Raw genomic sequence first — 21176 nt, 5'->3', positions numbered from 1 at the left:
GGGGCCACCCCCCAGTGGGCAGGGCTCATCCCCCCGAGTGGGCGGGGCTTGCCCTTTACCTGGCTGGGCGTGGCCTGCCCTGTGGGCGGGGTTTAACAGCCCCTGAATGGGCGGGGTCACCCCCAGTGGGCGGGGTTTCTCTCCCCCCCGAGTGGGCGGGGTCACCCCTTAGTGGGCGGGGCTCATCCCCCTGAGTGGGCGGGGCTTGCCCTTACCTGGGTGGGCGTGGCCTGCCCGGTGGGCGGGGCTATTTGAGCACCTGCCCCGGCCGCGCCTTCTCCAGCTTCCGGCGCCGCTCGGCCGGGATCTCGTCCAGGCTGATCCCGTGGTTGCTGGCCCTGGGGGGGGGGAAGGGGGGTCAGGGGGGGGTGCAGGGGGGGATTTGGGGGGGTCTGAGCCCCCCCGGGGACCCCCAAATCATAGGGAGACCCCCGGGGATCCCCAAATCCACAGGGAACCCCCCCAAACGAGAGAGACCCCCCCCGGGGACCCCCAAATCATAGGGAGCCCCCCTGAAACCCCCAACCCACAGGGAGCCCCCCCAACCCACAGGGAGCCCCCCCAATCACAGAGACCCCCCAGGGACCCCCAAATCGCAGAGACCCCTCTCAGCGATCCCCTCAGGAACCCCGAAATCAAAGAGACCCCCCTGGGGACCCCCAAATCAAAGAGACCCCCCCATGGGACCCCCAAATCATAGGGAGCCCCCCCAGGGACCCCCAAACTCACAGGGAGCCCCCCCAAATCACAGAGACCCCCCCCCCGGGGACCCCCAAATCATAGGGAGACCCCCCGAACTCCCCAACCCACAGGGAGCCCCCCCCAAACCACAGAGAACCCCCCCCGGGGACCCCCAAATCACAGGGAACCCCCCCCAGACCCCAATTCCCCCCCCCAGAGACCCCAATTCCCCCCCCAGACCCCAATTTTTCCCTCAAAACCCCAATATTGTCCCCCAGGACCCCCCCAGGGACCCCAATTCCCCCCCCAATAACCCCAATTTCCCCCCCTCAGACCCCAATTCCCCCCCAGGACCCCTTCCCACCCCCCAATTCCCCCCCCAGGGACCCCAATTCCCCCCCCAAAGACTCCAATTTTCCCCCCCAGTACCCCCCCCAGACCCCAATTTCCCCCCCCAGACCCCAATTACCCCCTCTAGGACCACCCCCACCCCCCCAATTTCTCCCCCCACCCCCCAATTTCCCCCCCCAGACCCCAATTCCCCCCCCAGAGATCCCAATTCCCCCCCAGACCCCAATTTTACCCTCAAACCCCCAATATTCCCCCCCAGGCCCCCCCGAGACCCCAATTCCCCCCCCAGACCCCAATATTTGCCCCCAGGACCCCCCCAGGGACCCCAATTCCCCCCCCAAGACCCCAATTCCCCCCCAGGACCCCCCCCAAGACCCCAATCCCCCCCAAGACCCCAATTCCCCCCCAGGACCCCCTCCCACCCCCCAATAACCCCCCCAGGGACCCCAATTCCCCCCCAGACCCCAATTCCCCCCCAGAGACCCCAATCCCCCCCCCCAAAGACCCCAATATTCCCCCCCAGGACCACACCCCCAGGACCACCCCCCCAGACCCCAATTTCCCCCCCCACCCCCCAATTCCCCCCCCAGGGACCCCAATTCCCCCCCCAGACCCCAATTCCCCCCCCAGACCCCAATTTTACCCTCAAAACCCCAATATTCCCCCCCGGACCCCCCCCAGACCCCAATTTCCCCCCCCGGATCCCAATTACCCCCTCTAGGACCCCTCCCACCCCCCAATTGCCCCCCCAGACCCCAATTCCCCCCCCCCCAGACCCCAAATTACCCCCCCAGCCCCCCCCAAACTCTCACCCGGGCAGGAGGTCGGGGGGGGTGGGGATGGGTTTGGTGAAGCCCTCGCGCCCCACGAGCCAGTACGTGTCCTCCACTCCCTTCCCCTGGGGGCAAATTCGGGGGCGGGGGGCAGTTTGGGGTCACTGGGGGTCATTGGGGGCAGTTTGGGGTCATTGGGGGTCATTGGGGGCAGTTTGGGGTCATTGGGGGTCATTGGGGCAGTTTGGGGTCATTGGGGGTCATTGGGGGCAGTTTGGGGTCATTGGGGGTCATTGGGGGCAGTTTGGGGTCATTGGGGGCAGTTCGGGGTCACTGGGGGGCAGTTTGGGGCCATTGGGGGGCAGTTTGGGGTCACTGGGGCAGTTTGGGGTCATTGGGGGGCAGTTTGGGGTCATTGGGGGCAGTTTGGGGTCACTGGGGCAGTTTGAGGTCATTGGGGGCAGTTTGGGGTCATTGGGGGTCATTGGGGGGCAGTTTGGGGTCACTGGGGGGCAGTTTGGGGTCATTGGGGGTCATTGGGGCAGTTTGGGGTCATTGGGGGCAGTTCGGGGTCACTGGGGGGCAGTTTGGGGCCATTGGGGGGCAGTTTGGGGTCACTGGGGCAGTTTGGGGTCATTGGGGGGCAGTTTGGGGTCATTGGGGGCAGTTTGGGGTCACTGGGGCAGTTTGAGGTCATTGGGGGCAGTTTGGGGTCATTGGGGGTCATTGGGGGGCAGTTTGGGGTCACTGGGGGGCAGTTTGGGGTCATTGGGGGTCATTGGGGCAGTTTGGGGTCATTGGGGGCAGTTTGGGGTCATTGGGGGCAGTTCGGGGTCACTGGGGGCACTTTGGGGTCACTGGGGGTCATTGGGGGCAGTTTGGGGTCATTGGGGGCAGTTCAGGGTCATTGGGGCAGTTTGGGGTCATTGGGGCAGTTTGGGGGCAGTTTGGGGTCATTGGGGGCAGTTTGGGGTCATTGGGGCAGTTTTGGGGCAGTTTGGGGTCATTGGGGGCAGTTTGGGGTCACTGGGGGCACTTTGGGGTCACTGGGGGCAGTTTGGGGTCACTGGGGCAGTTTTGGGGCAGTTTGGGGTCACTGGGGGCAGTTTGGGGTCATTGGGGGGCAGTTCAGGGTCATTGGGGCAGTTTGGGGTCATTGGGGCAGTTTTGGGGCACTTTGGGGTCACTGGGGGCAGTTTGGGGTCACTGGGGCAGTTTTGGGGCAGTTTGGGGTCACTGGGGGCAGTTTGGGGTCATTGGGGGGCAGTTCAGGGTCATTGGGGCAGTTTGGGGTCATTGGGGCAGTTTTGGGGCAGTTTGGGGTCACTGGGGGGCAGTTTGGGGTCACTGGGGGGCAGTTTGGGGTCATTGGGGGTCATTGGGGCCAGTTTGGGGTCATTGGGGCAGTTTGGGGTCACTGGGGGGCAGTTTGGGGTCATTGGGGCAGTTTGGGGTCACTGGGGCAGTTTGGGGTCATTGGGGGGCAGTTTGGGGTCATTGGGGGCAGTTTGGGGTCACTGGGGCAGTTTGGGGTCACTGGGGCAGTTTGGGGTCACTGGGGCAGTTTGGGGTCATTGGGGGCAGTTTGGGGTCATTGGGGGCACTTTGGGGTCACTGGGGGTCATTGGGGCAGTTTGGGGTCATTGGGGGCACTTTGGGGTCACTGGGGGGCAGTTTGGGGTCATTGGGGCAGTTTGGGGTCAGTGGGGGCAGTTTTGGGGCCATTTGGGGTTGTTTTGGGGCAGTTTTGGGACCGTTTTGGGTGGTTTTGGGGCAGTTTGGGGCTCTTTTGGGGTGTTTTGGGACCACTTTGGGGCATTCCAGGACGTTTTGGGGCCATTTGGGGCCGTTTGGGGTGTTTTGGGGCTGTTTGGGGCTGTTTTGGGGTGTTTTGGGGTCGTTTTGGGTTGTTTTGGGGTTGTTTTGGGGTGTTTTGGGGCTGTTTTGGGTTGTTTTGGGGTGTTTTGGGGTCGTTTTGGGGCTGTTTGGGGTGTTTTGGGGTGTTTTGGGGCCATTTCAGGGCATTCCAGGACATTTTAGGGCTGTTTTGGGTTGTTTTGGGGCTGTTTCGGGGTGTTTTGGGGTGTTTTGGGGCCATTTGGGGCTGTTTTGGGGCAGTTTTGGGGCTGTTTGGGTTTTTTTTTGGGGTGTTTTGGGGTCGTCTGGGGTGGTTCTGGGGTGTTTTGGGGGCGTTTTGGGGCCATTTCGGGGTGTTTTGGGGTGTTTTGGGACTGTCTGGGGTTGTTTTGGGGTGTTTTGGGGTGTTTTGGGACTGTCTGGGGTGGTTTTGGGGTGTTTTGGGGTGTTTTGGGGTGTTTTGGGGCCGTTTTGGGTGGTTTTGGGGTGTTTTGGGGCCGTTTCAGGGTCACCTTGAGCTCGGTCTTGCCCCGGATGTCCACCTTGAAGCCCTCCTTGAGCGAGAGCAGGATCGCCACCGTGCGCGCGTTCACGTGGATCCGGTACGCTGGGGGGGGAGGGGGGGCTCAGGGACCCCCCCGGGACCCCCCAAAATCCCCCAGACCCCCCAAAATCCCCCAAAATCCCCCAAAACCCCCCCAGACCTTCCTGGACCTTCCTGGACCCCCATGGGATCCATCCCGACCCCTCCCCCGCGTTCACGTGGATCCGGTACACGGGGGGGGGGAGGGGGGGCTCAGGGACCCCCCCCGGGAGCCCCCAAAATCACCCCAAATCCCCCCGACCCCCCAAAATCCCCCAAAACCCCCCAGAACCCCCCTGGACCCTCCTGGAATCTGCCCCCTCCCCCACCACGTTCACGTGGATCCGGTACACGGGGGGGGGAGGGGGGGCTCAGGGACCCCCCCAGGGACCCCCCAAAATCCCCCAGACCCTCCAAAATCCCCCAAAACCCCCCGGCCCCCCCGGACCCTCCTGGAATCTGCCCCCTCCCCCACCACGTTCACGTGGTTCAGGAAGGCTGGGGGGGGGAGGGGGGGCTCAGGGACCCCCCCCGGGACCCCCCAAAATCCTCCGGGACCCCCCAAAATCCCCCCGACCCCCCCAGACCCCCCAGGACCCCCCAAAATTCCAGCAGGTGGGTGTGTCCCCATGGCAAGTGGGCGTGTCCCCATGGCAGATGGGCGTGTCCCCATGGCAGATGGGCGTGTCCCCATGGCAAGTGGGCTTGTCCCCGTGGCAGGTGGGCGTGTCCCCATGGCAGGTGGGCGTGTCCCCGTGGCAAATGGGCGTGTCCCCGCAGCAAGTGGGTGCGTCCCCATGGCAGATGGACGTGTCCCCATGGCAAGTGGGTGTGTCCCCCCGGGGGTGGGCGTGTCCCCGCGGGGGTGGGCGTGTCCCCATGGCAGGTGAGCGTGTCCCCATGGTGGGTGGGCATGTCCCCCATCAGGTGGGCGTGTCCCCGCAGTGGGCGTGTCCCCCCGGGGGTGGGCGTGTCCCCCCGGGGTGGGCGTGTCCCTTCAGTGGGCGTGTCCCCCGGGGTGGGCGTGTCCCTTCAGTGGGCGTGTCCCCCCGGGGGTGGGCGTGTCCCTTCAGTGGGCGTGTCCCCCCGCAGGGGTGGGCGTGTCCCCGCGGGGACGGGCGTGTGACTCACGCAGGCCGGTGGACTCCATGCGTGACGCGGTGTTGACGGTGTCCCCGAAGAGGCAGTACCGCGGCATCGTCAGCCCCACCACGCCCGCCACGCACGGCCCTGGGGGGCGGGGCTTCAGCCGGGGGGGCGGGGACACCGCCGGGGGGGCGGGGCCCTCGGCCGGAGGGGGAGGGGTCACGCCAGGGAGGGGCGGGGCCCGGGGGTGGGGGAGCGTTGAGTGTTGGCCAAGAGGTTGGGGGTGTGGCCAAGTGGTTGAGGGTGTGTCCAAGAGGGGGTGTGGTCGGTGGGGGGTGGAGGATGTGGGTGTGGTCTTGTGGGTGTGGCCTATAATGGGTGTGGCCAGGGCGGGGCCAATGGGTGTTGACTAATGGGTCATGACGTCGTTGAGGGTTGGCCAAGGGGGTGGGTGTAGCCAAGAGGGGGCGTGGTCAAGAATGGGATTGGCCAAGAATGGGCGTGGCCTGCGCTGGGTGTGTCTTGCCTAAGGGGGCGTGGCCATGGGGTGTGGCCAAGGCTCACGGCCAATGGGTGTTGGCCAAGGGGTCATGACCTCGTTGAGTGTTGGCCAAGAGTTGGGCGTGGCCAAGAAGGGGTGTGGTCACAGGGGCTGATAAGTGGGCGTGGCCTTTTAAGGGGCGTGGCTACAGGGTGTGGCCGGGGGTGTGGCCAAGACTCGCAGCCATTGGTCAAGGTTCAAGAGCATTGGCCAAGAGATTGGGCGTGGCCCAAACTGGGCGTGGTCATCGAGAGGTTCAGGAGGTGGGCGTGGCCTTGAAGGGCGTGTCCAAAATGGACAAGTCTAACTGGGTGTGGCCAGGAGGTGTGGCCACGACTGGGCGTGACCACCGAGGAGGGCAAGGAGGTGGGCGTGGCCTTGAAAGGCGTGTCCCAAATAGCTGCCTTTGAGGGGCGTGGCCAGGGGGTGTGGCCAACGGATGGCTCCCAACAGGCCACGCCCCCATTGAGCGTTGACCAAGAGGACACGAGTTGGGTGTGGCCATTGATGGGGAGGGACGTGGGCGTGGCCTTGAAGGGCGTGTCCAAAATGGACAAGTCTAAGGGGCGTGGCCAGGGGGTGTGGCCAACGGATGCCACCCAACAGGCCACACCCCCGTTGAACATTGACCAAGACGCAACGAGTTGGGCGCGACCATTGATAGGACGGGGCGTGGGCGTGGCCCAAAGGGGCGTGTCCGTGTCCGTCCAATGGGGGCTGGGGGGCGTGCCCGTACCCGAGTGGAGGCCGATGCGGATGCGGACGGGCACCTCGGGCATGTGGCGCATCTTGAAGGTGCCGACGGAGCTGAGGATGTCGAGGGACATGTTGGCGATCTCGCCGGCGTGCCGGTTGCCGTTGCGCTTGGGCAGCCCCGAGGCCACCATGTAGGCGTCGCCGATGGTCTCCACCTGCCGGGAGGGGCCACGGGGGGGGCGGGGTCAGCGGGGGGACACGCCCCGCGAGGACACGGTGGGGGTGGGGTGACCACCGGGGCCGTGGTTGGGCGGTCATGGCGCTGCTGGGTGGCCAAAGGGTTGGTGGGGCCGTGGGTTGGACCATTGTGGGGTCATCTTGACCGTGGGGTGACCATGACCATCGTGTTTACCATGGCCATGGCGTCGCCTTGACCACGGCCATCATGTTGACCATGGTCATCACGTTAACCATGACCATGATCATGACCATCACGTTGACCATGACCATCATGTTGACCATGGCCATGGGGTCACCTTGACCATGACCATCATGTTGACCATGGTCATGGGGTCGCCTTGACCATGGCCACCATGTTGACCATGACCATGACCTTGACTATGACCATGGGGTCACCTTGACCACGGCCATGGGGTCACCTTGACCATGACCATCATGTTGACCATGGCCATCATGTTGACCATGGCCATGACCTTGACCACGGCCATGGGGTCACCTTGACCATGACCATCACCTTGACCATGACCATCACATGACCATGACCATCACGTTGACCATGGCCATGGGGTCACCTTGACCATGGCCATCATGTTGACCATGGCCATGACCTCGACCATGGCCCTGGGGTCACCTTGACCACAGCCATGGGGTCACCTTGACCATGACCATCATGTTGACCATGACCATCACACTGACCATGACCATGACCATCATGTTGACCATGGCCATGGCGTCGCCTTGACCATGACCACCATATTGACCATGACCACCACCTCAATCATGGCCATGGGGTCACCTTGACCATGACTAGCATGTTGACCATGGCCATGGGGTCACCTTGACCATGGTCACCATCTTGACCATGACCATGATCATCATGTTGACCATGGTCATCACATGACCATGACCATGACCATAGTGTTGACCATGGCCATGGGGTCACCTTGACCATCATGTTGACCATGACCATCATCTTGACCATGGCCATGGGGTCACCTTGACCATGGCCATCACCTTGACCACGGCCATGGGGTCACCTTAACCATGACCATCATCTTGACCATGGCCATGGGGTCATCTTGACCATGGCCACCACCTTGACCATGACCATCACATGACCATGACCATCACCTTGACCATGCCCATGGAGTCACCTCAACGACATCCACCACCTCCCAGACGCCACCAAAGGCCCCACCCCCTCCGCACGGCGGCCACGCCCCCCCGCGCCGACCCCTCCTTGCCCCCCCCCCCCACCTTGTAGACGTCGTGCGAGCCGATGATGGCGTCGAAGAGGGTGTAGAGGTCGTTGAGCAGGTCGACCACCTCGATGGGCTCGCTCATGGCCGAGATGGTGGTGAAGCCCACGATGTCGCTGAAGTAGAGCGTCACCTCCTCGAAGTACTCGGGCTCCACGGGGGTGCCCATCTTCAGCGCCTCGGCCACCGACCTGGGGGGGGGTCAGCGGGGTCAACGGTGAGGGAGGGGGGGGGTCTGGGGGAGTGTGGGGGTCAGCGGGACCACTGGTGAGGGATGGGGGGGGTCTGGAGGGGTCTGGGGGTCAGTGGGACCACCGGTGAGGGATGGGGGGGTCTGGGGGGGTCTGGGGGGGTCTGGGGGTCAGTGGGACCACCTGGAGGGACACCAGTGAGGGATGGGGGGGTCTGGGGGGGTCTGGGGGTCAGTGGGATCACCCTGGGGTCACCAGTGAGGGATGGGGGGATCTAGGGGGTCTGGGGGTCAGTGGGACCACCGGTGAGGGATGGGGGGGGGGTCTGGGGGGGTCTGGAGGTCAGTGGGATCACCCGGGGGGCAGCAGTGTGGGATAGGGGGGTCTGGGGGTCAGTGGGACGACCCGGGGTCACCAGTGTGGGATGGGGGAGTCTGGGGGGGTCTGGGGGTCAGTGGGACCACCCGGGGTCACCAGTGAGGGACGGGAGGGTCTGGGGGGTCAACGGGTCAACCCCAACCTGTCCCCAGTGACCACTTTGACCTTCTCCAGCCCCCCAGACCCAGAGTGGGGTCACTGGTCAAGGGGTCAACCCCAACCTCCTCCCCATGACCCCCCTTGACCTTCTCCAGCCCCACAGATCTGGGGGGGGTCAATGGGTCAAGGTTGACCCCAACCTGTCCCCAGTGACCACTTTGACCTGGGTAGGGGTCAATGGGTCAAGGGGTCAACCCCAACCTCCTCCTGGTGACTCCCCTTGACCTTCTCCAGCCCCCTAGATCTGGGTGGGGGTCAATGGCTCAAGGTTGACCCCAACCTCCTCCCCATGACCCCCCCTCAACCCCTTCCACCCCCTTAAGGCACACACGGGGACCCCAACACCCCCTAAAGCCCCAAAACCCCCCAAAACCCCCCAAACCCCCCCCAAACCCCCCCCAAAAACCCCCCAAACCCCCCAAAACCCCCCCCTCCCGGGACGAGCGACCCACGGGGGCAGCATCTGGGTGAGCAGCTTGTCCGTCTTCTGCTTCTCGATCTCGAGCTCCTCGGTGCGCTCGCGGATCAGGTCCTCCAGGTTGCTGGAGTACTGCTCCAGCATCCGCAGCATCGAGTCGATGATGTTCGTCTTCCGGCCCTTGTTGATGCCCTTGAACTGCGCCCGGGGGGGGAAAAACCCCGTTAGGGGACCCTATAGGGGCCCGCGGAGCCCCAGAGAGAGTTGTAGAGACCATGGAGACCTATAGAGACCTATAGAGACCTATAGACACCTATAGAGATCCATGGACCCTATAGAGACCTATAGAGACCTATAGAGACCTATAGAGACCTATAGAGACCTATGGAGACCTATGGAGACCTATAGAGACCTATAGACCTTATAGAGACCTATAGAGATCCAGGGACCCGTTATGGGACCCTATAGGGACCTGCTGAGCCCCAGAGAGAGTTATAGAGCCCATGGAGACCTATAGAGACCTATAGAGACCTATAGAAACCTATAGAGACCTATAAAGACCTATAGAGCCCCATAGAGAACTATAGAGACCTATAGACCTTATAGAGACCTGTAGAGATCCAGGGACCCGCTATGGGACCCTATAGGGGTCTGTTGAGCCCCATAGAGAGCTATAGAGCCCATAGAGACCTATAGAGACCTATAGAGACCTATAGAGGTCCATTCGACCCCATAGAGACCTATAGAGACCTATAGAAACCTATAGAGACCTATAGACCTTATAGAGACCTATAGAGACCTATAGAGACCCATAGAGACCTATAGAGACCTATAGACCTTGTAGAGACCTATAGAGACCTATAGAGACCTATAGAGACCCATAGAGACCTATAGAGACCTATAGACCTTGTAGAGACCTATAGAGACCCATAGAGACCTATAGAGACCTATAGACCTTGTAGAGACCTATAGAGACCCATAGAGACCTATAGAGACCTATAGACCTTGTAGAGACCTATAGAGACCTATAGAGACCTATAGAGACCTATAGAGATCCATGGACTCTATAGAGACCTATAGAGCCCATAGAGACCTATAGAGCCCTATAGAGGTCCATTCAACCCCATAGAGACCTATAGACACCTATAGACATCTATGGACCCTATGGAGCCCTATAGAGACCCACTGAGCCCCATAGAGACCCATAGAGACCTATAGAACCCATAGAGACCTATAGAGATCTGTTGGACCCCATAGAGACCCCATACTGGTCCCATCACCCCATACTGGTCCCATATCAATCCCATCACCCCATACTGGTCCATACTGATCTATACTGGTCTATACTGGTCCGTACTGGTCCATACTGGTCCATACTGGCCCCACCTGGTCGAAGACCTGGTCGATGGTGGGTCTCTTCTCGGGCTGCTCCCATCACCCCATACTGGTCCCATACTGGTCCCAGCCCCCCATACTGGTCCCATATCAACCCCAGCCCCCCATACTGGTCCATACTGGTCTATACTGGTCCGTACTGGCCCCACCTGGTCGAAGACCTGGTCGATGGTGGGTCTCTTCTCGGGCTGCTCCCACCACCCCATACTGGTCCATACTGATCTATACTGGTCCATACTGATCTATACTGGTCTATACTGGTCTATACTGGTCTATACTGGTCCGTACTGGTCCATACTGGTCCGTACTGGCCCCACCTGGTCGAAGACCTGGTCGATGGTGGGTCTCTTCTCGGGCTGCTCCCATCACCCCATACTGGTCCCATACTGGTCCCAGCCCCCCATACTGGTCCCATATCAACCCCAGCCCCCCATACTGGTCCATACTGGTCTATACTGGTCCATACTGGCCCCACCTGGTCGAAGACCTGGTCGATGGTGGGTCTCTTCTCGGGCTGCTCCCACCACCCCATACTGGTCCATACTGATCTATACTGGTCCATACTGATCTATACTGGTCTATACTGGTCCGTACTGGTCTATACTGGTCTATACTGGTCCGTACTGGTCCATACTGGTCCGTACTGGTCCCACCTGGTCGAAGACCTGGTCGATGGTGGGTCTCTTCTCGGGCTGCTCCCACCACCCCATACTGGTCCCATATCAATCCCAGCCCCCCATACTGGTCCATACTGATCTATACTGGTCTATACTGGTCTATACTGGTCTATACTGGTCCGTACTGGCCCCACCTGGTCGAAGACCTGGTCGATGGTGGGTCTCTTCTCGGGCTGCTCCCATCACCCCATACTGGTCCCATACTGGTCCCAGCCCCCCATACTGGTCCCATATCAACCCCAGCCCCCCATACTGGTCCATACTGGTCTATACTGGTCCGTACTGGCCCCACCTGGTCGAAGACCTGGTCGATGGTGGGTCTCTTCTCGGGCTGCTCCCACCACCCCATACTGGTCCATACTGATCTATACTGGTCCATACTGATCTATACTGGTCCATACTGATCTATACTGGTCTATACTGGTCCATACTGGTCCATACTGGTCCGTACTGGCCCCACCTGGTCGAAGACCTGGTCGATGGTGGGTCTCTTCTCGGGCTGCTCCCACCACCCCATACTCGTCCCATATCAATCCCAGCCCCCCATACTGGTCCATACTGATCTATACTGGTCTATACTGGTCCGTACTGGTCCATACTGGTCCATACTGGCCCCACCTGGTCGAAGACCTGGTCGATGGTGGGTCTCTTCTCGGGCTGCTCGCTCCAGCACTCCTTCATGAGGTGGATGCACTCGAGGGGGGCCTGGTCGGCCGACACCGCGGGCCGGCACAGGGGCGGCGGCCGGGCCACCTTCTCGATGATCTCTGGGGGGACAGGGGGGTCAGGGGGGGGCTGGGGGGGTGTTTGGGGGGTCCTGGGGGTGATTTGGGGGGTTATGGAGGGGTTTGGGGGGTCCTGGAGGTGTTTGGGGGGTCCTGGAGGTGTTTTTGGAGGTTCCTGGAGATGTTTTTTGGGGGGTCCTGGAGGTGGTTGGGGGGTTATGGAGGGGTTTGGGGGGTCCTGGGGGTGTTTTGGGGGGGTCCTGGAAGTGATTTGGGGGGTCCTGGGGGTGGTTGAGAAGGGACTGGAGGTGGTTGGGGGGTCCTGGGGATGGTTGGGGGATTCTGGGGGTCTTTTGGGGGGTCCTGGGGGTGGTTGAGGGGTCCTGGAGGTGTTTGGGGGGTTATGGAGGGGTTTGGGGGGGTCCTGGAGATGTTTTTGGGGGATCCTGGAGATATTTTGGGGGATTCTGAGGGTGTTTGGGGGCTCCTGGAGGTGATTGGGTGGTCCTGGAGGTGGTTTGGGGGGTCCTGGAGGTGTTTTGGGGGGGTCTTGGAGATGTTTTTGGGGGGTCCTGGGGGTGTTTTTGGGGGTCCTGGGGGTGTTTGGGGGGTCCTGGGGGTGTTTGGGGGGTCCTGGAGGTGATTTGGGGGGTCCTGGAGATGTTTTTTGGGGGGTCCTGGAGGTGTTTTGGGGGGTTCTGGAGGGGTTTGGGGGGTCCTGGAGGTGTTTTTGGAGGTTCCTGGAGATGTTTTTTGGGGGGTCCTGGAGGTGTTTGGGGGGTCCTGGGGGTGGTTTGGGGGGTCCTGGGGGTGATTTGGGGGGTTATGGAGGGGTTTGGGGGGTCCTGGAGGTGTTTGGGGGGTCCTGGGGGTGGTTTGGGGGGTCCTGGGGGTGGTTGGGAAGGGACTGGGGGTGGTTGGGGTGGGTTCTGAGGGTGTTTTGGGGGGTCCTGAGGGTGTTTTTGGGGGATCCTGGATATATTTGGGGGGTCCTGTGGGTGTTTGGGGGGTCCTGGAGATGCTTTTGGGGGGTCCTGGGGGTGTTTTGGATACTGGGAGGTACTGGAGGGGTCAGTGGGGGGATACTGGGAGGTACTGGGGAATACTGGGGGGATACTGGGGAGATACTGGGGAGATACTGGGGGAATACTGGGGGGATACTGGGCCATACTGGGGGGATACTGGGACGTACTGGGCCATACTGGACCATACTGGGCCATACTGGGACATACTGGGACATACTGGGGGGGGCACTGGTCCATACTGGTCCATACTGGTCCATACTGGGAGGGGTCCGGTACCTTCGGGGGGCAGCCCCAGCATGCAGTAGGGGGCGCTGTGGCAGATCACTGGGGGGCACTGGGACATACTGGGACATACTGGGGGGGCACTGGGGGGGCACTGGGAGGGCACTGGTCCATACTGGTCCATACTGGTCCATACTGGGAGGGGTCGGTACCTTCGGGGGGCAGCCCCAGCATGCAGTAGGGGGCGCTGCGGCAGATCACTGGGGACATACTGGGACATACTGGGACATACTGGGGGGGGCACTGGGAGGGCACTGGTCCATACTGGTCCATACTGGTCCATACTGGGAGGGGTCGGTACCTTCGGGGGGCAAGCCCCAGCATGCAGTAGGGGGTGCTGCGGCAGATCACCTCCTGCATGATGATCCCGACCCCGTAAACGTCCCCCCGGAAGGACCCCCGGCGCTCCAGCGCCGCGTCCCGCAGCAGCTCCGGCGCCGTCCACAGCCGCTCTGGGGGGGCGGGGACACAGTTGGACACGCCCACGGGACACGCCCAGCCCCGCCCGGGACATGCCCAGCCCCGCCCGGGACACGCCCACTGCCCTCCGAACCACGCCTCGCCCTCCGTGGGGGCGTGGTGGGCCGTGGGGGTGTGGCCACGCCCACTGGGTGGGCAGGGCACGCCCACTGTGTTAGGACACGCCCATTGTTCCAGGACACGCCCACTGCCATCAGGACACGCCCACTGCCCTCCAAACCACGCCTCTCCCTCCATAGGAGCATAGTAGCTGTGATGGTGTGGCCACGCCCCCAGGACAGTCAGGACACGCCCACTGTGCCAGGACACGCCCATCGCCATCAGGACACGCCCACTGCCAATTAGGACACGCCCACTGCCCCCCAAACTGTGCTTCCCCCCTCTCTAGGATCACACTACCCATGGTGATGTGGCCACGCCCCCAAGACGGTCAGGGACACGCCCAATGTGCCAGGACACGCCCATCGCCATCAGGACATGCCCACTACCATCGGGACACGCCCACTGCCCCCCAAACTGTGCTTCCCCCCTCTATAGGATCACACTACCCATGGTGGTGTGGCCACGCCCCCAGGATGGTCAGGACACGCCCACTGGGCCAGGACACACCCATTGCCATCAGGACACGCCCATTGCCATCAGGACACGCCCACTGCCCCCAAAACCCACACCCATCCTACATAGGACCACCCTAGCCATGACGGTGTGACCACGCCCCCAGGACGGTCAGGACACGCCCACTGTGCCAGGACACGCCCATTGCCATCAGGACACGCCCATTGCCTTTAGGACATGCCCCACTGCCCCCAAAAAGCCACACCTCTCCCTCCATAGGACCACCCTAGCCATGATGGTGTGGCCACACCCCAGAACGGTCAGGACACGCCCACTGTGCCAGGACACGCCCACCACCCCCAGGACACGCCCTTAGGGGGTGTGGTCCCATTGCAAGCCCCGCCCTATCCCGGAGTCCACCCACCCAAATCCAGAGGCCACGCCCACATCCTAAAGGCCACGCCCCTAGGCCTACAGGCCATACCCCTAGTCCCACAGGTCACACCCCTTCCACAGGCCACACCCCCCACAGGCCACACCCCTAATCCCACAGGCCACGCCCCTCCCAGAGGCCACACCCCTTCCACGGGTCACACCCCTAATGAAAAGGCCACACCCCCAATCCCACAGGCCACACCCCTAGTCCCAGAGGCCACACCCCTTATGAAAAGGCCACACCCTAATCCCACAGGCCACACCCTCCACAGGCCACACCCTCCACAGGCACACCCCTCCCACAGACCACACCCCTAGTCCCACAGACCACACCCCTCCCACAGGCCACACCCTCCCACAGGCCACACCCCTAACAAAAACCCCACCCCCACCCAATCAATCTCCAAAGCCCCGCCCCTTCCCCTCAGTTAAACCCCTCCCCTTCCCCTTCACCCCACCCCCCACCCCAGACCCTCCCACCGGCCCCGCCCGCCCCGAAACCAACCCCCTCCCCCCACATCCCTCCTTTCCCAGAAGGATCCCAGCCCTCGGCCACGCCCCCCCGAGGCCCCGCCCACCACGCCCCGCCCCCCCGAGGCCCGCCCTCACCCTCGGGCTGCAGGGGGGGGACGGGGACGCGCTGGGCGTCCAGCAGTTGGTTGTAGCCGTAGTCGGTGACCTTGAGCACGAAGCGCCCGTCCACCACGCAGTTGCGCGACTTGAGGCGCCCGTGGACGACGTTGCGGTGGTGGAGGTACCGGACGCCCTGGGGGGGGAGGGGGGGGCACGGGGGGGTCACCACGGCCACCGGTGTGGGCGCCGTGGTCAGCAAGGTGGCCAAGAAGCAACGGTGTGGGCAATAAGGGCCGTGGGCGACAAGGAGGTGGTCAGCAACTCTATGGTCAACATCTCATTGGTCAACAATGGCGTGGTCAATGATGGCATGGCCAACGATGGCATGGCCACCAAACATCTCCATGGCCAACATCTCCATGGTCAACAATGTCATGGCCAACAACTCCATGGACAACATCTCATTGGTCAACAATGGCGTGGTCAACAATGTCATGGTCAACAATGGCATGGCCAATAATGGCATGGACAACAATTCCATGGCCACCAAACATCTCCATGGCCAACAATGTCATGGCCAACAAGGGCGTGGTCAACAATGACGTGGCCACCAAACATCTCCATGGCCAACAGTGTCATGGCCAACAACTCCATGGCCAACATCTCCATGGTCAACATCTCCATGGCCAATAATGGCATGGACAACAATTCCATGGCCACCAAACAACTCCATGGCCAACAACTCCATGGTCAACATCTCATTGGTCAACAATGGCGTGGTCAAGAACTCCATGGTCAACAACTCATGGCCAACAGTGTCATGGCCAATGATGTCATGGTCAACAATGACGTGGCCACCAAACATCTCCATGGTCAACATCTCCATGGGCCAATGATGTCATGGTCAACAACTCCATGGCCACCAAACATCTCCATGGTCACCAAACATCTCCATGGTCAACATCTCCATGGCCAACGATGTCATGGCCACCAATGGCATGGACAACAACTCCATGGCCACCAAACAAACTCCATGGCCAACATCTCCATGGTCAACAATGTCATGGTCAACATCTCCATGGCCAATAATGGCATGGACAACATCTCCATGGCCACCAAACAACTCCATGGTCAACAATGTCATGGCCAGTGATGTCATGGTCAACAATGGCATGGCCAACATCTCCATGGCCAACAACTCCATGGTCAACATCTCCATGGTCAACAATGTCATGGACAACGATGACATGGCCAACAACTCCATGGTCAACAATGTCATGGTCAACATCTCCATGGCCAATAATGTCATGAACAACAATTCCATGGCCACCAAACATCTCCATGGTCACCAAACAACTCCATGGTCAACAATGTCATGGCCAGTGATGTCATGGTCAACAATGGCATGGCCAACATCTCCATGGCCAACAACTCCATGGTCAACATCTCCATGGTCAACAATGTCATGGACAACGATGACATGGCCAACAACTCCATGGTCAACAATGTCATGGTCAACATCTCCATGGCCAATAATGTCATGAACAACAATTCCATGGCCACCAAACATCTCCATGGTCACCAAACAACTCCATGGTCAACAATGTCATGGCCAGTGATGTCATGGTCAACAATGGCATGGCCAACAACTCCATGGTCACCAAACAAATTCCATGGCTAACAGTGGCATGGCCAACAAGTCCATGGCCAACAATGACATGACCAACAGTGGCATGGCCAACAAGTCCATGGCCAACATCTCCATGGCCAACAATGGCATGGCCAACAACTCCATGGCCACCAAACATCTCCATGGCCAACAACGTCATGGCCAACAACTCTACGAACAACAACGTCATGGCCAACAATGTCACGGCCACCCCCATGGCTGCCACCACCAAGCCCAGCCCTACGGCCACCGTGGCCACTCCCACAGCCACCAGGCCACCCCTACGGCCACCAAGCCACCGCGGCCACCCCTTCGGCCACCGTGGCCACCGAGGCCGCCCCGCGCGGGCACCTTGATGAGGTCGATGAGGAGGGAGGACTTGAACATCCAGTCGAGCTTCATGTCCTCGTTGCGCAGCAGGTCCTCGAGGCTGCCGCGCGAGCAGTGCTCCGACACCACCGCGAAGATGCCGCAGTCGTGGAAGAAGCCCAGGAACAGGTTCACGTTCTCGTGCCGCAGGTCCCGCAGCTGCCGCGGGGAGGGGGGATGTGTGGGGCGGGGAGGGGGTGGGGTGGGGCGGGGAGGGGCCACCGCGGCCCTCGGGACCGCCCCCGATGGCCCCGTGACCCTCCTGATGGTCCCGTGACCCGACGATGACCCCTTGATGTTCCCATGACCCCTCAATGTCCCCATGACCCGACAATGTTCCCTCAATGTCCCCATGACCCCCCTGATGGCCCCGTGACCCAACAGTGACCCCCCGATGTCCCCATGACCCCCCAGTGTCCCCATGACCCGACAATGTCCCCTCAATGTCCCCATGACCCCCCGATGTCCCTATGACCCGACAATGACCCCATGACCCAACAATGACCCCCCCGGTGTCCCCATGACCCCCCAATGTCCCCATGACCCAAAAATGACCCCCCGATGGCCCCATGACCCCCCTCAATGTCCCCATGTCCCCTCAATGTCCCCATGACCCAACGATGACCCCCCCGGTGTCCCCATGACCCCAACAATGTCCCCTCAATATCCCCATGACCCCTCAATGTCCCCATGACCCCCTGGTGACCCCTCAATATCCCCATGACCCCCCCCAACGTCCCCATGACCCCCTCAATGTCCTCCATGGTCCAACCTTGTCCCTCTTGACCCCCCAGTGTCCCCATGACCCCTCAATGTCCCCATGACCCAACAATGACCCCTCAATGTCCCCATGACCCAACAATGACCCCTCAATGTCCCCATGACCCAACAATGACCCCCCTCAATGTCCCCATGACCCAACAATGACCCCTCAATGTCCCCATGACCCAACAATGACCCCTCAATGTCCCCATGACCCAACAATGACCCCTCAATGTCCCCATGACCCAACAATGACCCCTCAATGTCCTCATGACCCAACAATGACCCCTCAATGTCCCCATGACCCAACAATGACCCCTCAATGTCCCCATGACCCAACAATGACCCCTCAATGTCCTCATGACCCAACAATGACCCCCCTCAATGTCCTCATGACCCAACAATGACCCTCCAATGTCCCCATGACCCCTCAATGTCCCCATGACCCCCCAGTGACCCCATGACCCCCCTCAATGTCCCCATGACCCCCTGGTGACCCCATGACCCCCTGGTGACCCCACGACCCCCCCATGTCCCCATGACCCCCCCTCGATGTCCCCACAACCACCCGGTGACCCCATGACCCCCCAGTGTCCCCACGACTCCCCAGTGACCCCATGACCCCCTTGATGTCCCCATGACCCAAAAATGTCCCCATGACCCCCCAGTGACCCCGTGACCCCCCCCAGTGACCCCACGACCCCCCCGGTGACCCCTTGACCCCCCAGTGACCCCACAACCACCCAGTGACCCCATGACCCCCCAGTGTCCCCACGACCCCCCAGTGTCCCCACGACTCCCCAGTGACCCCATGACCCCCTTGATGTCCCCATGACCCCCCAGTGACCCCGTTACCCCCCCCAGTGACCCCACGACCCCCCCGGTGACCCCTTGACCCCCCCGGTGACCCCACGACCCCCCCAGTGACCCCACGACCCCCCCAGTGACCCCGTGACCCCCGCGGTGACCCCGGTGACCCCCCTGACCTTGCAGAAGGTGACCTTGGTGGCCTGTTTGACCTCGGTGTGCTGGTCCCCGGGGAACTTCTTCAGCCACACCCAGTCCCCCTGCGGGGGGAGGGGCCAGCGTGGGGGAGGGGCCACACCCGAGCCCCTCCCCCCCCCCCGAAAAACCCCACCCCCCGGGGGGGGAGGGGACATTTAGGGCACCCCAAAACCATCAGAGAGACCCCAAAACCACCGGAGAGGCCCCAAAACCCACCTCAGATCCCTCAAATCCCCCAAAATCCCCCCGAAATTCAGGGTGGGGGAGGGGCGAGACCTGAACATCCCCTCCCCCCAAAAAAACCACCCCGGGCGAGGAGGGGACATTTAGGGCACCCCAAAACCATCAGAGAGACCCCAAACCCACCTCAGATCCCTCAAATCCCTCAAATCCCTCAAAATCCCCCAAAATCCCCCAAAATCCAGAGTGGGGGAGGGGCAAGATCTGAATTCCCCCCTCCGCCCAAAAATCACCCCGGGGGGGGAGGGGACACTCGGGGACACTCCAAAACCATCAGAGAGACCCCAAAACCACCTCAGATCCCTCCAAATCCCCCAAAATCCCCCCGAAATTCAGGGTGGGGGAGGGGCGAGATCTGAATCACCCCCTCCCCCCAAAAGAACCACCCCTGGGGGGGGGAGGGGACACTCGGGGACACCCCAAAACCATCAGAGAGACCCCAAACCCACCTCAGATCCCTCAAATCCCCCAAATCCCCCCAAAATTCAGGGTGGGGGAGGGGCGAGACCTGAACATCCCCTCCCCCAAAAAAACCACCCCTGGGGGGGGGAGGGGACACTCGGGGACACCCCAAAACCACCGGGGAGGCCCCAAAACCACCTCAAATCTCCCCCAAATCCCCCCCAAAACCCCCAAATCCCGGGAGGGGGAGGGGCTTCACGGATGGGGGAGGGGCGGAGAAGGCCGGAGCAGTTTTGGGGTGAAAAGGGGGGATTTTGGGACTCACCTGGAGGGAGGCAACGAGGCCCTGGCGGTTGAAGAGGAGCAGGAGCACGGGCAGGTTGTGGGCGCCCTTGGGAAGGTGGGGGTCCTGCGGGCATTTTGGGGGGGGGGGGGGGAGGGGCGGTCAATCGTGGCGGGGGGGGGGGAGGGGCACCCCCAGGGGGGTCTCTTTTTGGGGGGGAGGGGCACCCCCGAGGTTTTGAGGGGGGAGGGGCAACCCTGAGGGTTGTTTTGGAGGGGGAGGGGCACCCCCAGGGGGTCTTTTTTTGGGGGGGGTGGTGGGGGAGGGGCAGCCCCTGAGGGGTCTTTTTTTGGGGGGGTGGAGGGTTTTTTGGGGGGGAGGGGGAGGGGCACACCCAGGGGGGTGTTTGGGGGGGGAGGGGCACCCTGGAGGTTTTTTGGGGGGGAGGGGCACCCCGATGGGTTTCTTGGGGGGAGGGGCACCCTGGAGGTTTTTGGGGGGGAGGGGCACCCCCAGGGGGGGCTTTTTTGGGGGGGGAGGGGTGCCCCAAAGGGGTTTTATTGGGGGGGAGGGGCACCCCTGAAGTTTTTTTGGGGGAGGGGCTCCCCCTGAGGGGGTGGTTTTTTGGGGGGGGGTCTTTTTTTGGGGGTTGGTGGGGGAGGGGCACCCCCAGGGGGGTCTTTTTTGGGGGGGAGGGGCAGCCCGATGGGTTTTTTTTTGGGGAGGGGCACCCTTGAGGGTTTTTGGGGGGGGAGGGGCACCCCCAGGGGGGTCTTTTTTTGGAGGGTGGTGGGGGAGGGGCACCCCCAGGGGGGTCTTTTTTTTGAGGGGTGGGGGAGGGGCACCCCCTGGGGGGTCTTTTTTTGGGGGGGTGTTTTTTGGGGGAGGGGCACCCCCAGAGGGTCTTTTTTTGGGGGGAGGGGCACCCTCGAGGTTTTTTTGGGGGGAGGGGCACCCTGGAGGTTTTGGGGGGGGGAGGGGCACCCCCAGGGGGGTCTTTTTTGGGGGGTGGTGGGGGAGGGGCACCCCCTGAGGGCGACTTTTTGGGGGGGAGTGTCTTTTTTGGGGGTGGGGGGAAGGGGCACC

General features: G+C 61.9%; 1 protein-coding gene across 1 annotated transcript; it reads right to left on the bottom strand.

Annotated features, from left to right (window-relative positions):
- Positions 1–247: 247 nt before the first annotated feature.
- On the bottom strand, positions 248–20216 carry LOC127465387 (retinal guanylyl cyclase 1-like; the record flags this gene model as incomplete). Its single annotated transcript, XM_051775877.1, has 13 exons — positions 248–338; positions 1845–1930; positions 4175–4269; positions 5377–5475; positions 6609–6783; positions 8066–8258; positions 9248–9411; positions 11904–12080; positions 13630–13769; positions 15397–15553; positions 17381–17557; positions 19147–19227; positions 20133–20216. Coding segments are annotated over 13 exons (1719 nt in total), but the record flags the coding sequence as incomplete, so codon positions are not given.
- Positions 20217–21176: the final 960 nt, after the last annotated feature.

This window comes from Manacus candei, unplaced genomic scaffold, assembly GCF_025592945.1.
Source record: "Manacus candei isolate 608988 ecotype Guabito, Panama unplaced genomic scaffold, ASM2559294v1 h1tg000375l, whole genome shotgun sequence".
Taxonomy (NCBI): domain Eukaryota; kingdom Metazoa; phylum Chordata; class Aves; order Passeriformes; family Pipridae; genus Manacus; species Manacus candei.
This window is presented reverse-complemented; position numbering and strand designations above follow the sequence as displayed.